Source organism: Oncorhynchus kisutch, linkage group LG2 (assembly GCF_002021735.2).
Source record: "Oncorhynchus kisutch isolate 150728-3 linkage group LG2, Okis_V2, whole genome shotgun sequence".
Lineage (NCBI taxonomy): Eukaryota > Metazoa > Chordata > Actinopteri > Salmoniformes > Salmonidae > Oncorhynchus > Oncorhynchus kisutch.
This window is the reverse complement of record NC_034175.2, coordinates 50,746,964-50,764,329: the sequence shown is the minus strand read 5'-3', so window position 1 is coordinate 50,764,329 and position 17,366 is coordinate 50,746,964. Positions and strand designations below refer to the sequence as shown.

General features: G+C 44.4%; 1 protein-coding gene across 3 annotated transcripts in view; it reads left to right on the top strand.

Annotated features, from left to right (window-relative positions):
* LOC109868051 (voltage-dependent L-type calcium channel subunit beta-4) overlaps positions 1 to 17,366 on the top strand; it is a 50,295-nt gene that overhangs the window by 28,525 nt on the left and 4,404 nt on the right. For 2 of the 3 annotated variants that reach the window (XM_020457454.2, XM_031797104.1), the window contains 7 exons: positions 9,289 to 9,408; positions 9,670 to 9,792; positions 10,463 to 10,593; positions 12,603 to 12,679; positions 13,666 to 13,685; positions 14,961 to 15,041; positions 17,273 to 17,331. In XM_020457454.2, coding sequence (XP_020313043.2) covers positions 9,289 to 9,408; positions 9,670 to 9,792; positions 10,463 to 10,593; positions 12,603 to 12,679; positions 13,666 to 13,685; positions 14,961 to 15,041; positions 17,273 to 17,331 — 611 coding nt within the window. The remainder of the gene's footprint in view (positions 1 to 9,288; positions 9,409 to 9,669; positions 9,793 to 10,462; positions 10,594 to 12,602; positions 12,680 to 13,665; positions 13,686 to 14,960; positions 15,042 to 17,272; positions 17,332 to 17,366) is intronic. The other variant, XM_031797094.1, reaches the window with a different exon arrangement.

Below are 17,366 nucleotides of genomic sequence, written 5' to 3'. Positions count from 1 at the left end.
ATTACTCAGAACACCAAAAGAATAACAACGGCACGTTTTGCATGCTTCACAGAGCTAAAAAATAATAATAAATAAATAAATAAAAATACAAGATCCCACAAACACCAAAAGGAGAATGACAACTTATATGTGATCCCCAATCAGAGGCAATGATAAACAGCTGCCTCTGATTGGGATCCACACTCGGCAAAAAACAAAGAAATAGAAAAACATAGAAATAAAGAAACTAAAATGCCCACCCTAGTCACACCCTGGCCTAACCAAAATAGAGAATAAAAGCCTCTCTATGGCCAGGGCGTGACAGTAGTAAATAACAGTTATTTGTATTGATGGAAAGATTCTAAATGGATCATTTAGAATGGTGAAATCTGGTCCTGGTACCATTAATCCTAACTAAATTGCCTCATTGGTTGTTTTCAATGGGTTTCAACTGGGTCTTTTAGGTCTTTTTTTGCCAAAATACCCTTTTTGGTTTGTTGTTATGCTCTGCATATTTTTGTTGTTTTCAAAGTGACAGGTAGTGCTCAAGTTTTCCTGTACCTTTTGGTTCAGTGGAATGATATTCTTGGCCAATGAAGGTGCTGGTGAATGGTATGGATATTCAGTACTTTTTGAATATTGTCTTACAGTGAATTCACAAGTTCTTTACATTCCTCTGTCTTACTCAGAGGGAGCGTCATGACCACAATGATAACAGGCCATCAAACATATTTGTGCTTCCATTGTAGGATCATGGATGCTCTATCACAAGATAGAAGGGAATACTGCAAAGGATCTGAGTGTTTCCCATCCTCCTGCAGTCTCCCCAAACTTCCCCTATCCCTCCATCCTCCCGAGTATGGTTGAATCTCCCCCTCCTACTGCCAGTATAATTCCATCCTTCCTTAGTCCCCACCCAATTATGTCTGAGTCTCCTCACCCAGTGTAACTGAGAATCTCCCCCATCCTCCCCTAGTATTTCCAGTCTCCCCGATCCTCCCCTAGTATCCCCAGTCTCTCCCCATCCTCCCCTAGTATCCTCCAGTCTCTCCCATCCCCTAGTATCCTCCAGTCTCTCCCATCCTCCCCTAGTATCCCCCAATCTCTCCCATCCTCCCCTAGTATCCCCCAGTCTCTCCCATCCTCCCCTAGTATCCCCCAGTCTCCCCCATCCTCCCCTAGTATCCCCCAGTCTCTCCCCATCCTCCCCTAGTATCCCCCAGTCTCTCCCATCCTCCCCTAGTATCCTCCAGTCTCTCCCATCCTCCCCTAGTATCCCCCAGTCTCTCCCATCCTCCCCTAGTATCCCCCAGTCTCTCCCATCCTCCCCTAGTATCCCCCAGTCTCTCCCATCCTCCCCTAGTATCCTCCAGTCTCTCCCCATCCTCCCCTAGTATCCCCAGTCTCTCCCCCATCCTCCCCTAGTATCCACAGTCTCTCCCCATCCTCCCCTAGTATCCCCCATCCTCCCCTAGTATCCCCCAGTCTCTCCCATCCTCCCCTAGTATCCCCCAGTCTCTCCCATCCTACCCTAGTAACCCCCAGTCTCTCCCATCCTCCCCTAGTATCCCCCATTCTCTCCCATCCTCCCCTAGTATCCCACAGTCTCCCCATCCTACCCTAGTATCCCCCATCCTCTCCTAGTATCCCCCAGTCTCTCCCATCCTCCCCTAGTATCCCCCAGTCTCTCCCATCCTCCCCTAGTATCCCCCAGTCTCTCCCATCCTCCCCTAGTATCCCCCAGTCTCTCCCATCCTACCCTAGTAACCCCCAGTCTCTCCCATCCTCCCCTAGTAACCCCTAGTCTCTCCCCATCCTCCCCTAGTATCCCCCAGTCTCCCCCATCCTCCCCTAGTATCCCCCATCCTCCCCTAGTATCCCCCAGTCTCTCCCCATCCTCCTCTAGTATCCTCCAGTCTCTCCCATCCTCCCCTAGTATCCCCCAGTCTCTCCCATCCTCCCCTAGTATCCCCCAGTCTCTCCCATCCTCCCCTAGTATCCCCAGTCTCTCCCATCCCCCCCTAGTATCCTCCAGTCTCTCCCATCCTCCCCTAGTATCCCCCAGTCTCTCCCATCCTCCCCTAGTATCCCCCAGTCTCTCCCATCCTCCCCTAGTATCCCACAGTCTCTCCCCATCCTCTCCTAGTATCCCCCAGTCTCTCCCATCCTCCCCTAGTATCCCCCAGTCTCTCCCATCCTCCCCTAGTATCCCCCAGTCTCTCCCATCCTCCCCTAGTATCCTCCAGTCTCTCCCCATCCTCCATCTTTCCAAATACACCAAGACAGTCGTGGGCACGACAAAACTATTTTCCCTCTCAGGAGACTGAAAAGATTTGGCATGGGTCACCAGATTCTCAAAAGGTTCTGCAGAGGGTGGTGCGAACGACCCATTACATCACTGGGGCCAAGCTTCCTGCCATCCATGACCTATACAATAGGCGGCGTCAGAGGAAAGCCCATAAAATTGTCAGAGACTCCAGTCACCCAAGTCATAGACTGTTTTCTCTGCTACCACACGGCAAGCGGTACCGGAGCGCCAAGTCTAGTACCAAAAGGCTCCTTAACAGCTTCTACCCCCAAGCCATAAGACTGCTGAACAATTAATCAAATGGCCACCGGACTATTTACATTGACCCCCCCCTTCAATTTGTTTTGTACACTGCTGCTACTAGCTGTTTATTATCTATGCATAGTCACTTCACCCCTACCTAAATGAACAAATTACCTCAACTAACCTGTACCCCTGCACATTGACTCGGTACCAGTACCCCTTGTATATATCCTTGAATTATTTTACATGTTTTACTTTAGTTTATTTGGTCAATATTTTCCTAACTCTTCTTGAGTTCACATCTTTTTTCAAATTTTTTCAAATTCTGATACTATCATCAGTTGGATGGCAGTTGAGGAGAGGCATGTAGGTTCCAGTGTGGCACACTTGGCTTGTACCAGATGATGGGGAGGTTAGGTTGACGCTACAAGCTTGGCACACCTGTATTTGGGGAGTTTCCCCCATTCTTCTCTGCAGATCCTCTCAAGCTCTGTAAGGTTGGATGAGGTTTGTCGCTGCACAGCTATTTTCAGGTCTCTCCAGAGATGTTTGATGGGGTTTAAGTCTGGGCTCTGGCTGGGCCATTCAAGGACATTCAGAGACTTGTCCCGAAGCCACTCCTGCGTTGTCCTGTAGAAAGGTGAACCTTCGCCCCAGTCTGAGGTCCTGAGCACTCTGGAGCAGGTTTTCATCAAGGATCTCTCTGTACTTTGCTCCGTTCATCTTTCCCTAGATCCTGACTAGTCTCCCAGTGTCTGTCGCTGAAAAACCTCCCCACAGCATGATGCTGCCCCCACTATACTTCACCGCAGGGATGGTGCCAGGTTTCCTCCAGACGTGACGCTTGGAATTCAGGCCAAAGAGTTCAATCTTGTTTCTCATGGTCCGAGAGTCCTTTAGGTGCCTTTTGGCAAACTCCAAGCCGGCTATCATGTGCCTTTTACTGAGGAGTGGCTTCCGTCTGGCCACCCTAACGTAAAGGCCTGATTAGTGGAGTGCTGCAGAGATGGTTGTCCTTCTGAAAGGTTCTCCCATCTCCACAGAAGAACTCTGGAGCTCTGTCAGAGTGACCATCGGGTTCTTGGTCACCTCCCTGACCAAGCCCTTCTCCCCTAATTGCTCAGTTTGACCGGGCGGTCAGCTCTAGGAAGAGTCTTGGTGGTTCTAAAGTTCTTCCATTTAAGAATGAGGGAGGCCACTGTGTTCTTGGGGACCTTCAACACTGCAGAAATATTTTGGTACCCTTCCCCAGATCTGTGCCTAGGCGCAATCCTGTCTCGAAGCTCTACGGAAAATTCCTTCCACCTCATGGCCTGTTTTTTTCTCTGACATGCACTGTCAACTATGGGACCTTATATAGACAGGTGTGTGCTTTTCCAAATCATGTCCAATCAATTGAATTTACCACAAGTGGACTCCAATCAAGTTGTAGAAACATCTCAAGGATGATCAATTGAAACAGGATGCACTTGAGCTCAATTCCGAGTCTCATAGCAAAGGGTCTGAATACTTATGTAATGAAGGTATTTTCTTTTTGTCATTATGGGGAATTGGGTGTTGATTGATGAGAAAAATAAGTTTTCCCCACTTTAAATAAGACTGTAACGTAACAAAATGTGGAAAAGGACAAGGGGTCTGAATACTTTCCGAATGCACTGTATAGGCCAAAGGAAAGTTATGACTCACATGGTCATTACATCATGTGTATTACATCATGTCACAGTATGATAAGTCATGTTTTCATGTCTCCACATGTCCTCTGTTGTATAAACTTCTAGGTTTCTATTACAGCCAATGGAACTGCATAGTCCACACCGTGCATACAGGAGCCAGCATATGTTACTGTTCTTGACAGGTTGTAGCATGGGAAAATGATAAAGACACTGAATAATTTTGTGAGCATATGGAAGAAGAGGAGGTGGTCGGGATTGATATACGTTGTGCCTACAATCTTTTGTCTGTAAGCAGAGGATGATGTAACATAGACGCAGGGAGTCAGGAAGCAGGTGCAGTTAGTGCGTTAATAATAACAAACATGGAGCAATACAAGAGAAGCGTCTGACATTGAAACATAAGCAATACTTGTGCTCCTCCAAGCTAGCTGAATAGACCAGAATGTCGTCAATATACACGACTCTCTGGCGTCCAAGCATGTCCTGGAACACCTCGTTGACGAATGCCTGGAACACTAATGGAGCAAAAGGCATCACCAAGTACTCGTAGTGACCAGACATCATGCTGAAGCCAGTCTTACATTCATCCCCCTCCCGGATCTGGATCAAATTGTAGGCACTTCCACAGGTTCATCTTGGTGAAAAACTAGGCCCTGCGGAGTTGTTCAATTGCGGCCCACCCCAACAAGAGAGTGTAGCGGTACTTCTTGGTGATGGAATTCAGATTTCTGTAATCGATGCACGAGCACAATCCTACCCCCTTCTTGGCAAAGAAGAAGAAGGCCACCAACAAAGGGTAGATGCGGCCACACGGAGGCTCAGAGCCTGCAAGCAGGTTGATGGCACAGTCCCAGGACCGATGAGGAGGGAGACAGGTAGCGTGGGTCTTGGAAAAACCTCCCAAAGATCTTGGTATACCTCCGGGATGTTGGGCTGAAGGGTAACCACAGGACTCTCAACCGATGTGGAACCACAGGGAAAGGGTAAGCAGGTGGATGATCTTGTGTACGGGTGCACTGATGATGAGGAAGGGAAGGCTTACTTGATGTATGGATTCCACGGTGAGGGTGAGAAGTGCTGTGATGTGTGTGATTATCCCAGATTCCAGTGGTTGAATCTCCAGTGCTTGAACCAGGCAAGGAGAGGAGAGCGAGTATGAGGTGATGTTAAGGGAGGAGGCGAGGGCCTGGTCAATAAGATTCACCCGTGGCACCGGAGTCCACTAGACCTGTAGAAACAAAACATGAAGGACAGCCAGCCAGTGAAATCGTTACAAGGAAAGGTTTAGCGGAAAGTGATGATGATGGAATACTCACACCTAACCCGTGGACCCCCTGTTAGAACTTACTGGACACCCTAGAAGCTGGTGTCCCTCCTGTCCGCAATAAGGACAGAGCCCCAGCTGTCTATGACGGTGTCGCTCAGCCACGTAGAGACATGTGGCCCCCACCTCTATGGGTTCAGGCTTTGACTCAGAATGATCAATGGAGGAGGGAGAGAGGCGATGGCGGTACCGACGCTCCCGAAAAAGGTTATCAGATGGATGGCCATCGCGTTGAGTGGGTCCAAGGATAGGTTGCCATAGCCAACTCCGTCTAGAACTCTTCGCGCAATCCTCTTCTGAATAGGGTGCGGAGCACCAGCTCATGCCGTCCTCTGGATGCTGCCACTGTCCGAAAGGTGAGTGCATACTCCAACCATAGTCTGCACATCCTGCCCTAGTTGGAATAAGAGCTCACCCCCCTCTCTGCCCTCTGGTGGATGGTCGAAGATCCCCCCCTAAAGAGAGCCATGAACCCCTCATAGGAACCCATCTCTTCCTCTCCTAGATGGCCATGGCCCACTCCAACGCTGGTCAAGTCAGCAGAGAAATAACCGTGGCAACCTTGGACCTCTCCGTGGTGGGGGCTCCCATCTGATGAGCGGAATAGAGGGAGTACTGGAGTAGGAAGCCAAGGAATTTCAATGGAGTCCCGTCATATTTGTCCAGGAGAGACAATCAGGCATCGCTGACCAGAACGGACTGCTGGATGGGCTGCGGTACTGGCTCGCTGGGTCGACTTGTGGTAGAAAATCCTCCTCTGTTTGGAGATGACGCCCCTTGAGTAATGTCGACTCATTGAAGAGCGCGGAGGACCTCATCCATAGCCGTCCCCAAATGAGCCAGCTGGTCATTGTGTTGACGAAGTAGGTGTCTCTGTTCGCCGACCATCTGGGAGATGTCTTGGTTAACTGCTACTTCCATTTGTTGAGGTAGTATTCTATAACGTAGATGTAGGGAGTCAGAAAGCAGGTGCGGTTAGTGAGTTTAATAATAACATGGAGCGATACAAAACAAGAGAAGTGTCTGACATAGAAACATAAGCAATACCACCTGATGACTGAAAACAAAAAAGTCCTATATAAAGGTCAAGTAATCAAGGGAGTAATGAAGTGCAGGTGTGACTGATGATGATGAGATGGAGGTGTGCGTAAAGATGGGTTGCCAGGACCGGTGGTTAGTAGACCGGTGACGTCCAGCGCCGGAACGGGTGAGCAGGAGTGAACGTAACAGGTGAGGTATGAGGGGTGGCAGGTAGCCTAGTGGTTAGAGCGTTTGACTTGTAACCGGAATGCAAGATCGAATCCCCGAGCTGACAAGGTACAAATCTGTTGTTCTACCCCTGAACAAGGCAGTTAACCCACTGTTCCTAGGCCGTCATTGAAAATAAGAATTTGTTCTTAACTGACTTGCCTAGTTAAATGAAGGTTTAAAAAAAAGTATTTATTTTTTTTTAAATGAGAGAGAGAAAGAAGGAGGGAGAGAGAAGGCGAGAGAGAGATAAAGGGGACAGGGCGATTAATCAGACTGGACATTGATGTCAACAGTAGTAGCAGCAGCAGCAGTGGTGGTGATGATGATGATGGTGGCTCTCCTCTCTCGTCACTCAGCCTGCTGCAGTTATATAACATGTGGTCACGTGACTGACTGGGGGGCCTGGTCAAGGGGCAGGGGGTGACGAGTGGCTGATGGCTATGATGCAGCGGGGCCTGTGAGTCGCAGGACAGTTCAGTATCCTATAGACCAAACAGATAGACAGCAAATGTTACATCAGTAGATGTCACAAAGAGTATGTGCCCAGTGTTTGTGCCAATTCAAAACAGCCACAGATTTAACCCTAGGACTTGAAAGTAACATATTACATGCCATTATTGTATTACTTATTAGACAGGAATGGGGGCAGGTCTAGAAGTAGGAGGGCATATGTCTGCCTTGTCATCAACTCTTTAGCAACATCACATGTCACAGTAGACACATCAAGACCCAGAACTGAGATATCAGTTGTCTTTGTAACACTCTGAGTGAATGTTATAGCCATTGTGACTGCACACTGCGCTGTAGATGTGATCATCGTCATCATGTCTAGCATTGCCTCCGTCAGGAAGCCTGAAATAGAGTCCCCTTGCCCCCCCCTCAGAATCATCCACCCCCTTGCAGCAGGCAGGCACTGCGTGCTGGCATTTGGGGCTCCGCTGTGCTGCTGTGCTGACAGTGTGTTCTGAGTCGCTCACAAGGCTGATGGGAAATCTCTCTGTCTCTCTGTCTGTGTCTCTGTCACCCTCTCCCTGTCTATCTATTTCTCTCTCTCTCTCTCTCTCTCTCTCTCTCTCTCTCTCTCTCTCTCTGTCCCTGTCTGTCTCTCTTTATCTATCCCTCTTCTTCCTCTTTCAATCTCCCCCTCTCTCTACTTTTCTCCCTCCCCCGCTCCCCCTCCTTTTGATGTCCTTCTCACACTTTCTTCTCATCCCCTACTCACTCTTTCTTCATGGTCTGTCCCTCTATCTTCCTCTATCTCCTCTTCACACTCTCGTCTTTCCCGCTCTGACTGAGGGGGTGTTGTACCGGGCTCTCTCCCAGCAACTACTGACTCGTTGCTAATAGAGTGGTATGTGTGTGTGTGTGTGTGTGTGTGTGTGTGTGTGTGTGTGTGTGTGTGTGCGTGCGTGCGTGCGTGCGTGCGTGCGTGCGTGTGTGCGTGTGTGTGTGTGTGTGTGCGTGTGCGTGCGTGCGTGCGTGGTATCAGGGGCAGCTCTTCTAATCGTAATGACATGAGACTGCCTGAGGTTGGGTGGTGGGCCGAGCCACAGTACCCACGTCCACCCAGGGAAGCAACACACAGGGACAGAGACAGGGACACACTCTCTCTCTCTCTCTCTCATTCTAATCAGCTTCCTGTGAAGAGACTATTGAAAGCATTAGAAATAGACTACTTTGATCCAGGAATCAAAAGATCCCACACAAAGGAACAAGGGCCTTGAAGATTGATTAACCTTGTTGCACCGAGCAAGAAAAGACAGCAGATCTTGACCAAGATTTCTTTGAACCTTTTAGATAAATAATTTCACTGCTGCTTTTGTGGAAGTTTCAATGACCAACTACACATCATGGTGGTCAAACTGGTCATCTACCCTGGCAATCACTGTCAGTTCCAACACTAGTCCACTCTGCTCCATTCAGCCTGAGGGGTATTGATGTAGAAAGGGAGCTGTCTTGCCACTTGTGTGCCAGCCTGCCGTCCTTGTCTCTCTGTTCTCGCTCTCTCTCCTTCACATTTGTGAACTGTGTCGCACGGCTCACCAGCTTTAATCAGGGTCCCTTTGATCCCGCTTGGAAAGGCATATTCCCTGCCACATGACGTACGGACCCCCCCTCTGTAGCACCTGGCTGTAGGCCTGTCTCTGCCACATCTACTCTGTGCTTATTCATTGCATTCTGGTAATATTTAGGACATGTACAGTAGGCTAACCATTTAGACTTACCTAATATCTGTTCACAGCATTGCAGCTTTCAACACAGCATTACAGCTTTCATAGTGATGCAAAAGTTCACAAACTTCACTGACCTGTGTAAGCGCGGAAAAATGTGCCATAATAGTAATGAGAACTACAGAGTGGTTCAGTTACAATATTGAATATATTTCAGGGACAAATGTCATAATGTCTTGTTCCTGTCCAGGGTTAGCTGACTCCTACACTAGCCGACCATCTCACTGTTGTCAGACTGTTGTCTGGCTGTTTTCTAACTGTTATCTTGTCCCACTACAGGGTTCAGCTGACTCCTACACTAGCCGACCATCGGACTCAGATGTCTCCCTGGAGGAGGAACCGACAGGCGGCAAGCTGGAGAAGGAGCAGCAGGCCACTGTTCAGCTGGAGAAGGCCAAGGTGAGACAGATTTCTGCTAGGTGTCCCACTGTGTAGCCTTATGCTATGTTATTGTACTATCACAGGCATATACCTTAAGAACAAGGCACCTATCATTGGGAAGGCCCCAGTAGGCAAAGCTGGTTGAAATTACATTATTACAACCAAATTAAAACCAGAATGGGCATCTTTGCAACCAGTAATGCCCTGTGGGTTATGGTTGAGCTTATCTACCTAGGCTAGGCACTCTTCTTATACATGGTGTTTCCTGTATCGTCTCAGGCCAAAGCCGTGGCCTTTGCTGTGAAGACTAACGTCAGTTACTGTGGAGCCCTGGATGAGGATGTCCCTGTGGCAGGAACCGCCATCTCCTTCGATGCCAAGGACTTCCTGCACATTAAAGAGGTACAGCATATATAACACACTGTACTGCTAAAGCTATGGCTGCGTTTGAATTGGCATCCTATTCTCTATGTAGTGCACTACTTTTGTCCGGAGCCCATGAGGCCAAAAGTAACTCTGGCCAACAGTAGTGCACTATATAGGGAATAGGGTGCCATTTCAGACAGCCTATGTTTGCTTCAAGCCACATCTGTTCACGGGCCATTATGGATGACGCAATATCAATAATGCATGTCCTGCTTTGGAATCAATGGAGTCACATAGAGTGTGTATACAGCCTTGTATCTCTATGGAGTTTACACACTCTCTTCTGTTAGATTCTGAGTCATTGTGTTGTTTTGTGTTGGCTTTCACAGTCGCATAGAGTTAGTACCGTATGTCTGTGGATTGTTACACACTGATATTCTAAGACATTGGTCTTGTGTTGCTTTTCCCATAGTCACATATTGTATAGTGTGTGAATGTCTATTTAACACATCATCATCACACACACACACACACACACACACACACACACACACACACACACACACACACACACACACACACACACACACACACACACACACACACACACACACACACACACACACACACACAAACACAAACACACACACACAATGCACACACACTTCAGTCATTGAGTTGTTTCATGTTGTCTTGCCCATTATAGAAGTACAGTAATGACTGGTGGATTGGCCGGCTGGTGAAGGAGGGCTGTGAGATTGGATTCATCCCCAGTCCTCTGAAACTGGATAACATTCGTCTACAGCAGGAGCAGAAGAGGGGCACACGCTCTTACGGGTAAGGCCTGGGTGGAGGGGCTGGGGGTGGTGTATTGAGGGTCTGAGGTGGGCTTGGTTGGGTGGAGGGGCTGTGTTAGAGGATAGGTAGGGGATTGGAGAGGGGCTAACAATCTATAAGAACTTTCATGAATAAGCATTAATCAACTATTTATCAACTTTATTAAGCATTTATAAAAGTTATTATAAAAAGTTACTAAAGTACAATGAGAAGCCACCTACTCTCCATTCCAGGTCTGACTCTGCTGTGACTATGTGTTTTACTTATAACAGGTCAGAGATTACTCATAATAAGAGATCAGAGGTTACTCATAATATCAGATCAGAGATGACTCATGATAACAGATCAGAGGTTACTCATAATAACAGATCAGAGGTTACTCATAATAATAGATCAGAGGTTACTCATAATAACAGATCAGAGGTTACTCATAATAACGGGTCAGAGATTACTAATGATAACAGATCAGATGTTACTCATAATAACAGATCAGAGGTTACTCATAATAACAGATCAGAGGTTACTCATAATAACAGATCAGAGGTTACTCATAATAACATGTCAGAGATTACCCATGATAACAGATCAGAGGTTACTCATAATAACAGATCAGAGGTTACTCATAATAACAGATCAGAGGTTACTCATAATAACAGGTCAGAGATTACCCATGATAACAGATCAGAGGTTACTCATAATAACAGATCAGAGGTTACTCATAATAACAGATTAGAGGTTACTCATAATAACAGATCAGAGGTTACTCATAATAACAGATCAGATGTTACTCATAATAACCGATCAGAGGTTACTCATAATAACAGATTAGAGTTTACACATAATAACAGATCAGAGGTTACTCATAATAACAGATCAGAGGTTACTCATAATAACAAATCAGAGGTTACTCATAATAACAGATCAGAGGTTACTCATAATAACAGATCAGAGATGACTCATAATAACAGATCAAAGGTTACTCATAATAACAGATCAGAGGTTACTCATAATAACAGATCAGAGGTTACTCATAATAACAGATCAGAGGTTACTCATAATAACAGATCAGAGCTACTCATAATAACAGATCAGAGGTTACTCATAAAAACAGGTCAGAGGTTACTCATAATAACAGATCAGAGATTACTCATAATAACAGATCAGAGGTTACTCATAATAACAGATCAGAGGTTACTCATAAAAACAGGTCAGAGGTTACTCATAATAACAGATCAGAGGTTACTCATAATAACAGATCAGAGGATACTCATAATAACAGATCAGAGGTTACTCATAAAAACAGGTCAGAGATTACTCATAATAACAGATTGGTGATGTGTTTCTTAGTTGACATTCATATGATAAGAGATTATATGCGTCATCATATATAATTTTCCTCATTCAGCTATGCTTTAACTATTTGTTATCTATTTTAAAGGACATTTTGTATTCCCCGTTGGCCTCATGTTGCAGAGGGTTACATTATGCAACAGTTGTGGTAAAACAGTGTGGTAAAACATAGTGCCGTGATAGATATCATCTCCACGGCGATCACGGCTCATAAATTATATATTAGCCAATTAAATTCCAGCCCTGTGTTATCATAATTTCTGGAACAATGTATAGTCAATACTTATATAGTCTACCATGTACTTATAGTATTCATCCAATTACATTCTACTGTTGGATAATTATATTCTACTGCTAAATATTCAACATGGAAGTGCATTTTAGAAGTGCATTTACCACTACAACACAGTTTACAGTAAAATAGTACAATTCAAGAGATAAAAACATGCAAGCGGCAATAACGGAGAAGAGTAAAATAACAGTAAATCACCAAGGATGTCTAAAGTAACAATAAAATGACTGATTAAAGACAGAGAATTGTTAGTGACCCTGTTTCTCCTGGGGATAGAAGTTCTGTTTGACTCTGTGATGAAACTATCTGTGTTCCACATGAATGATTCTTCTCTCTATCTCTGTCTGTTATCCTTTGTGCCTTGCAGTAAGTCCAGTGGGAATTCCTCCTCCAGTCTAGGAGACATGGTTTCAGGCGGGTTCAAACCCAACCCTCCCTCTGCAGGTGAGCCTCCAGACAGAAGCCTATTAGGGAAGGGCATCTCTCCAGGTGCGACGTCTCATTAGTTGTTTGTCAGAAGGAATCATTAAGCAAACAGAGCTATGATCTAATTGTCCCTGTCTCTAACAAAACATATCATTGTTGCTCAGTGTGTTGTTTATTAACATATCAAATCCAGTGTGAGAACTGTCGGTCCCGTCACTATGAACTGAATGGTTACCAGAGTATACATACCCAATGTTATTGTTCTACACCAGCAGAAAAAAAAATGTAGTTACATTTTCGTAGAATTTCTTAAAAATGATGCACCTGCAAATGTCAAATGGGAAACAGTGGCTGGAGGTTGGGTGGATGGAATATGGAGTTGTGAGATCTTTGTGTCTTCCAGAATGTGCCATGTTTTGGACTGGAATGAGGTGGGCCATGCACTCTCAGTCCACTCCTCTTCCTCTTCCTCCAAGAGGATTATGGACAGGCATTATGTCCATGCAATGAGTTTGCTTTAAGTGAAACATAACCATATAGCCCAAACTCTGGTTATCCAAATCAAAGGATCTTCTCCAACTTATAGCAAGGGCTACTAAGCATACATTGAAATAATACTCTATCTTTATTTCAATTTCTTTATAAGACACCAAACACTTTTATATGATAATGCAACTTCAAAGTTAGTTATCAAGTGCAACCAATGGCTGCCACCTGCAAAGGGAGGTTTGGAATAGAAGCAACAACTAAATAAAGTGTTTCGACCACTAATATACTGTATACATACTGTATATTTAATACTTCATTTATTTGTGTGATAATAAGTTATTTCCATCCATCATTGTACAATTCAAATGTTTCCATCAAATGTTTCAACCCAACCACTGGGTATTAAAGTACTGTGATACTGAAAAGGTATCACTGTAATGTTTTGTACTGTATATTGTATTAGGTCTCTGCTTTGCATTCAAAGGCACTTATCAGTTATTTTCTCATTTTTACAGGAAAACAGAAGCAGAAAGTGGTGAGTAGTATACACACTTTTCATTCTTTCATTCACGTACAGGTAACCTCCAAGATCTGTAACCAAATAAGAAACTGGTTGTACCCAGATTCATAAGTTCGGTCGGCATTTCATCCTCCATATCCAAGTTTCGATCTCTATTTCAGGCATACAGAATAATAATAACTGAATTTACTTGCTATTTATTCACCCCAATTAATGTCTTATAAATACTATACTATCTTTATTTAATTTGTTTAATTTTTTAGGGGGTAGCTTTAATATTGCAAATCGATTGTGGCTTCCATTAATGTAATTGTCTGGATCATTTCCAATCCCCCATATATTCTTTATAAATATATACACTACCGTTCAAAAAATGTCCATTAAAATAACATCAAATTGATCAGAAATACAGTGTCGACATTGTTAATGTTGTAAATGACTATTGTAGCTGGAAACGGCAGATTTTTTATGGAATATCTACATAGGTTATCAGCAACCATCACTCCTGTGTTCAAATGGCACGTTGTGTTAGCTAATCCAAGTTAATAATTTTAAAAGGCTAATTGATCATTAGAAAACCCTTTTGCAATTATGTTAGCACAGCTGAAAAATGTTGTGCTGATTAAAGAAGTATTAAAACTGGCCTTCTTTGACTAGTTGAGTATCCGGAGCACCAGCATTTGTGGGATTGATTACAGGCTCAAAATGGCCAGAAACAAAGAACTTTCTTCTGAAACTCATCAGTCTATTCTTGTTGGCTGGGAGGCCCCGGTGCACAACTGAGCAGGAGGACAAGTACATTAGTGTCTAGTTTGAGAAACCGACGCCTCAAGTCCTCAACTGGCAGCTTCATTAAATAGAACCCGAAAAACACCAGTCTCAACGACTGGGGAGCCCACATTGATATGTTAGTCACTCAGATATCATATTAAAAACTGGAAACAGTTTTCTACACCCTATGGCTGAATGTGTAGAATTGGATATCTCGTCTTTAATCTGCTGGCAGTATTTTTTGTAACAACACTTTGTCAGCACATTATCAGGAAGTAAAACAGAACTGGCCAAATGTCTTAATAGCATCGCTTAACAGAGGATAGCTGTAATACATCCAGCTACTGTTATACACATTCAACATCCATTGGTAACACGTTGCGTTGTAACACTGTAAATACACTGACAAACTTTCTTGACATGTAATAATACCTAATAAAAGGACTTCATAATGGTGAATGGCATGTTACATGTTGCTGTGGTGTCTGTGCTCCCTCTAACCATCTATCTCCACTACAGACTGAACACATCCCTCCCTATGACGTGGTCCCCTCTATGAGACCAGTGGTCCTGGTAGGACCGTCCCTGAAGGGATATGAGGTTGGCATCATAGCAATAATACTTTTGGTCTCTTGTTGTTGTATTGGTCATGTCACGGCCGTCTTCCTGGAAGGAATAAGTGGACCAAAGCGCAGCGTGGTCAGCATACATTACTTTATTTCTAATGTCGCCAACAAAACAATATGACCGTTAAGAGGGCTATAGTGCCACTAACAAAGGCAACTTCCCACACTGACAAAAGGGGAAAAGCTGCCTAAGTATGATTCCCAATCAGAGACAACGAATGACAGCTGTCCCTGATTGAGAACCATACCCAGCCAAAGCAAAGGAATAGAAAAACATAGAAAATAGAACATAGAATGCCCACCCAAATCACACCCATACCAAACCAAAATAGAGACATAAAAAGGCTCTTTCAGGTCAGGGCGTGACAGGTCAAGTGTTATTAAGCCTCCAAAATAGCTATTCAGAACGACTGCAATATTTGGTTGTGTGCCATACATTACACCAAAGTGACAACAATTCCCAGCTCTCCGTTTTGTAATCAATATTGAGGACCGACTAGAGGTTAAGATGCAGCTCCATTGAAGAGGTTTACCCACACATTCACGGACAGTGAATAACTCCCCCATTTATTATCAGAGTAGATATTTGGAGGTCTCCAACAATAACAGCTATGTCAGGCCAATCCATTCATTGCTAACCAACCAGCAATGGGGGCTTGCAGAAGAAATAGGGCAGCATCTTTTCCCCGGCATGTATGGGGGGAAGTGAGGAGCTAGGATCATCTTCACACAGAATCACAGTCCTCATCTCCTCTCCACCGTGTTGCCGTGGTAACAACCTTCTGGGTAAAACACGTCAGTCTGAAAAAGTGGAACATGGCTTGAAATTAGAAACACAGAGCTTAACAGCACCAGAAGATCTGTGTGTGTACAAGAAAACTGTGTTTGTTATTATGATAATACAGCAAAAATATATTTTTTTTTTGTCAGCGACAAGGTGGATGGAATGGGGGCACAATTTGGTCTTATTAATGGGAATTTTTGCCCAACTTACAGAGACGTGTGTATTGGTCCAAAATATCTCATTACAGTACACTGCTTTGTTGTGTGAACAGCATGACGCTGTTGTCATTCATGCTCAATGTCAAGAGAGCTTACACAACATCTGTTTTTTCCTCTAAAAATGTCCCTAGCGAAATGTAAAAAATGTCAATGTTGCCATTAACTATAAAGAATATGATTATTTCTGTGTGAAAAGCACACAAAAAGTCTTTAACTCTCATATTTTTGGATATACCATATAATAATTGTTCCACACTGCTCCTTGCTAGACTTGTCCTCAAAACTACAGTTCTACCCAGCTTCAGAGTGTAATTCAAATAGCTTGCAAAAATAGCATTAATGAAGACTGGTCTGGCCTGCTATAGCCCAATTCATCACATCGGCATTGGTCTTTATGACACTTCATTGTAGGCCTTAATCACCTTATTTAATGTAACCAGGATTAATTCTTTAGAAAATGAAGTGGAAAGAAACCAGAGATCATGCTTCTCCTTTGATGGATGCTTTGGCCCGGTGGAAAAAATCACAGGCAGGACCAGAGGAGCCTGAATGGACCTTCTGGGTGGATGTCATAATTCATTTTTATTTCAACTTTATTTAACTAGGCAAGTCAGTTTAAGAACAAATTCTTATTTACAATGACGACCTACCAAAAGGCAAAAGGCCTCCTGCGGGGACGGCGGCTGGGATTACATTTTTTAATAAATTATATAAAAATATAGGACAAAACACACATCGCAACAAGAGAGACAACCCAACACTACATACATAAAGAGAGACCTTCTAGATATGAAGAATATGGAGAAATCTTTATTGGATGGATAATGGTGGTGGATGGGGAAAGATGGGATGGTCATGATTTAGCACTAATACTGAAATCGAAAATGATTGCAAAGTTGACAACTGTTCTTTTGACATCATTGGGTACCTTTGTCCATAACATGTGCTATTTATAAACATTGCCCATCAGGGAATGTAGCTTCAGCATATGAAATGTGTCTTGCAAGGGTTCTTCCAGGCTTGCTATAGCTGTGAGGAATTGTCAATGAATTTCTGCTGGCTTATTTCCTTGCTGTCTGTCTTAACCCTCTCTCCCCTGTCCTGTTACTCACGCTCTCTCTCTCTCTTTCACTCCTTTTTCCTCACTGTTTTATCCCTCTTTTCTGTCTGCCATCCTCTGCTGCTCCCGGGCTCTGTGTGCAGGTGACAGACATGATGCAGAAAGCACTCTTTGATTTCCTGAAGCACAGGTTTGATGGCAGGTGAGGAGTCATCAGGCCTTTTCCTGCATATTGTC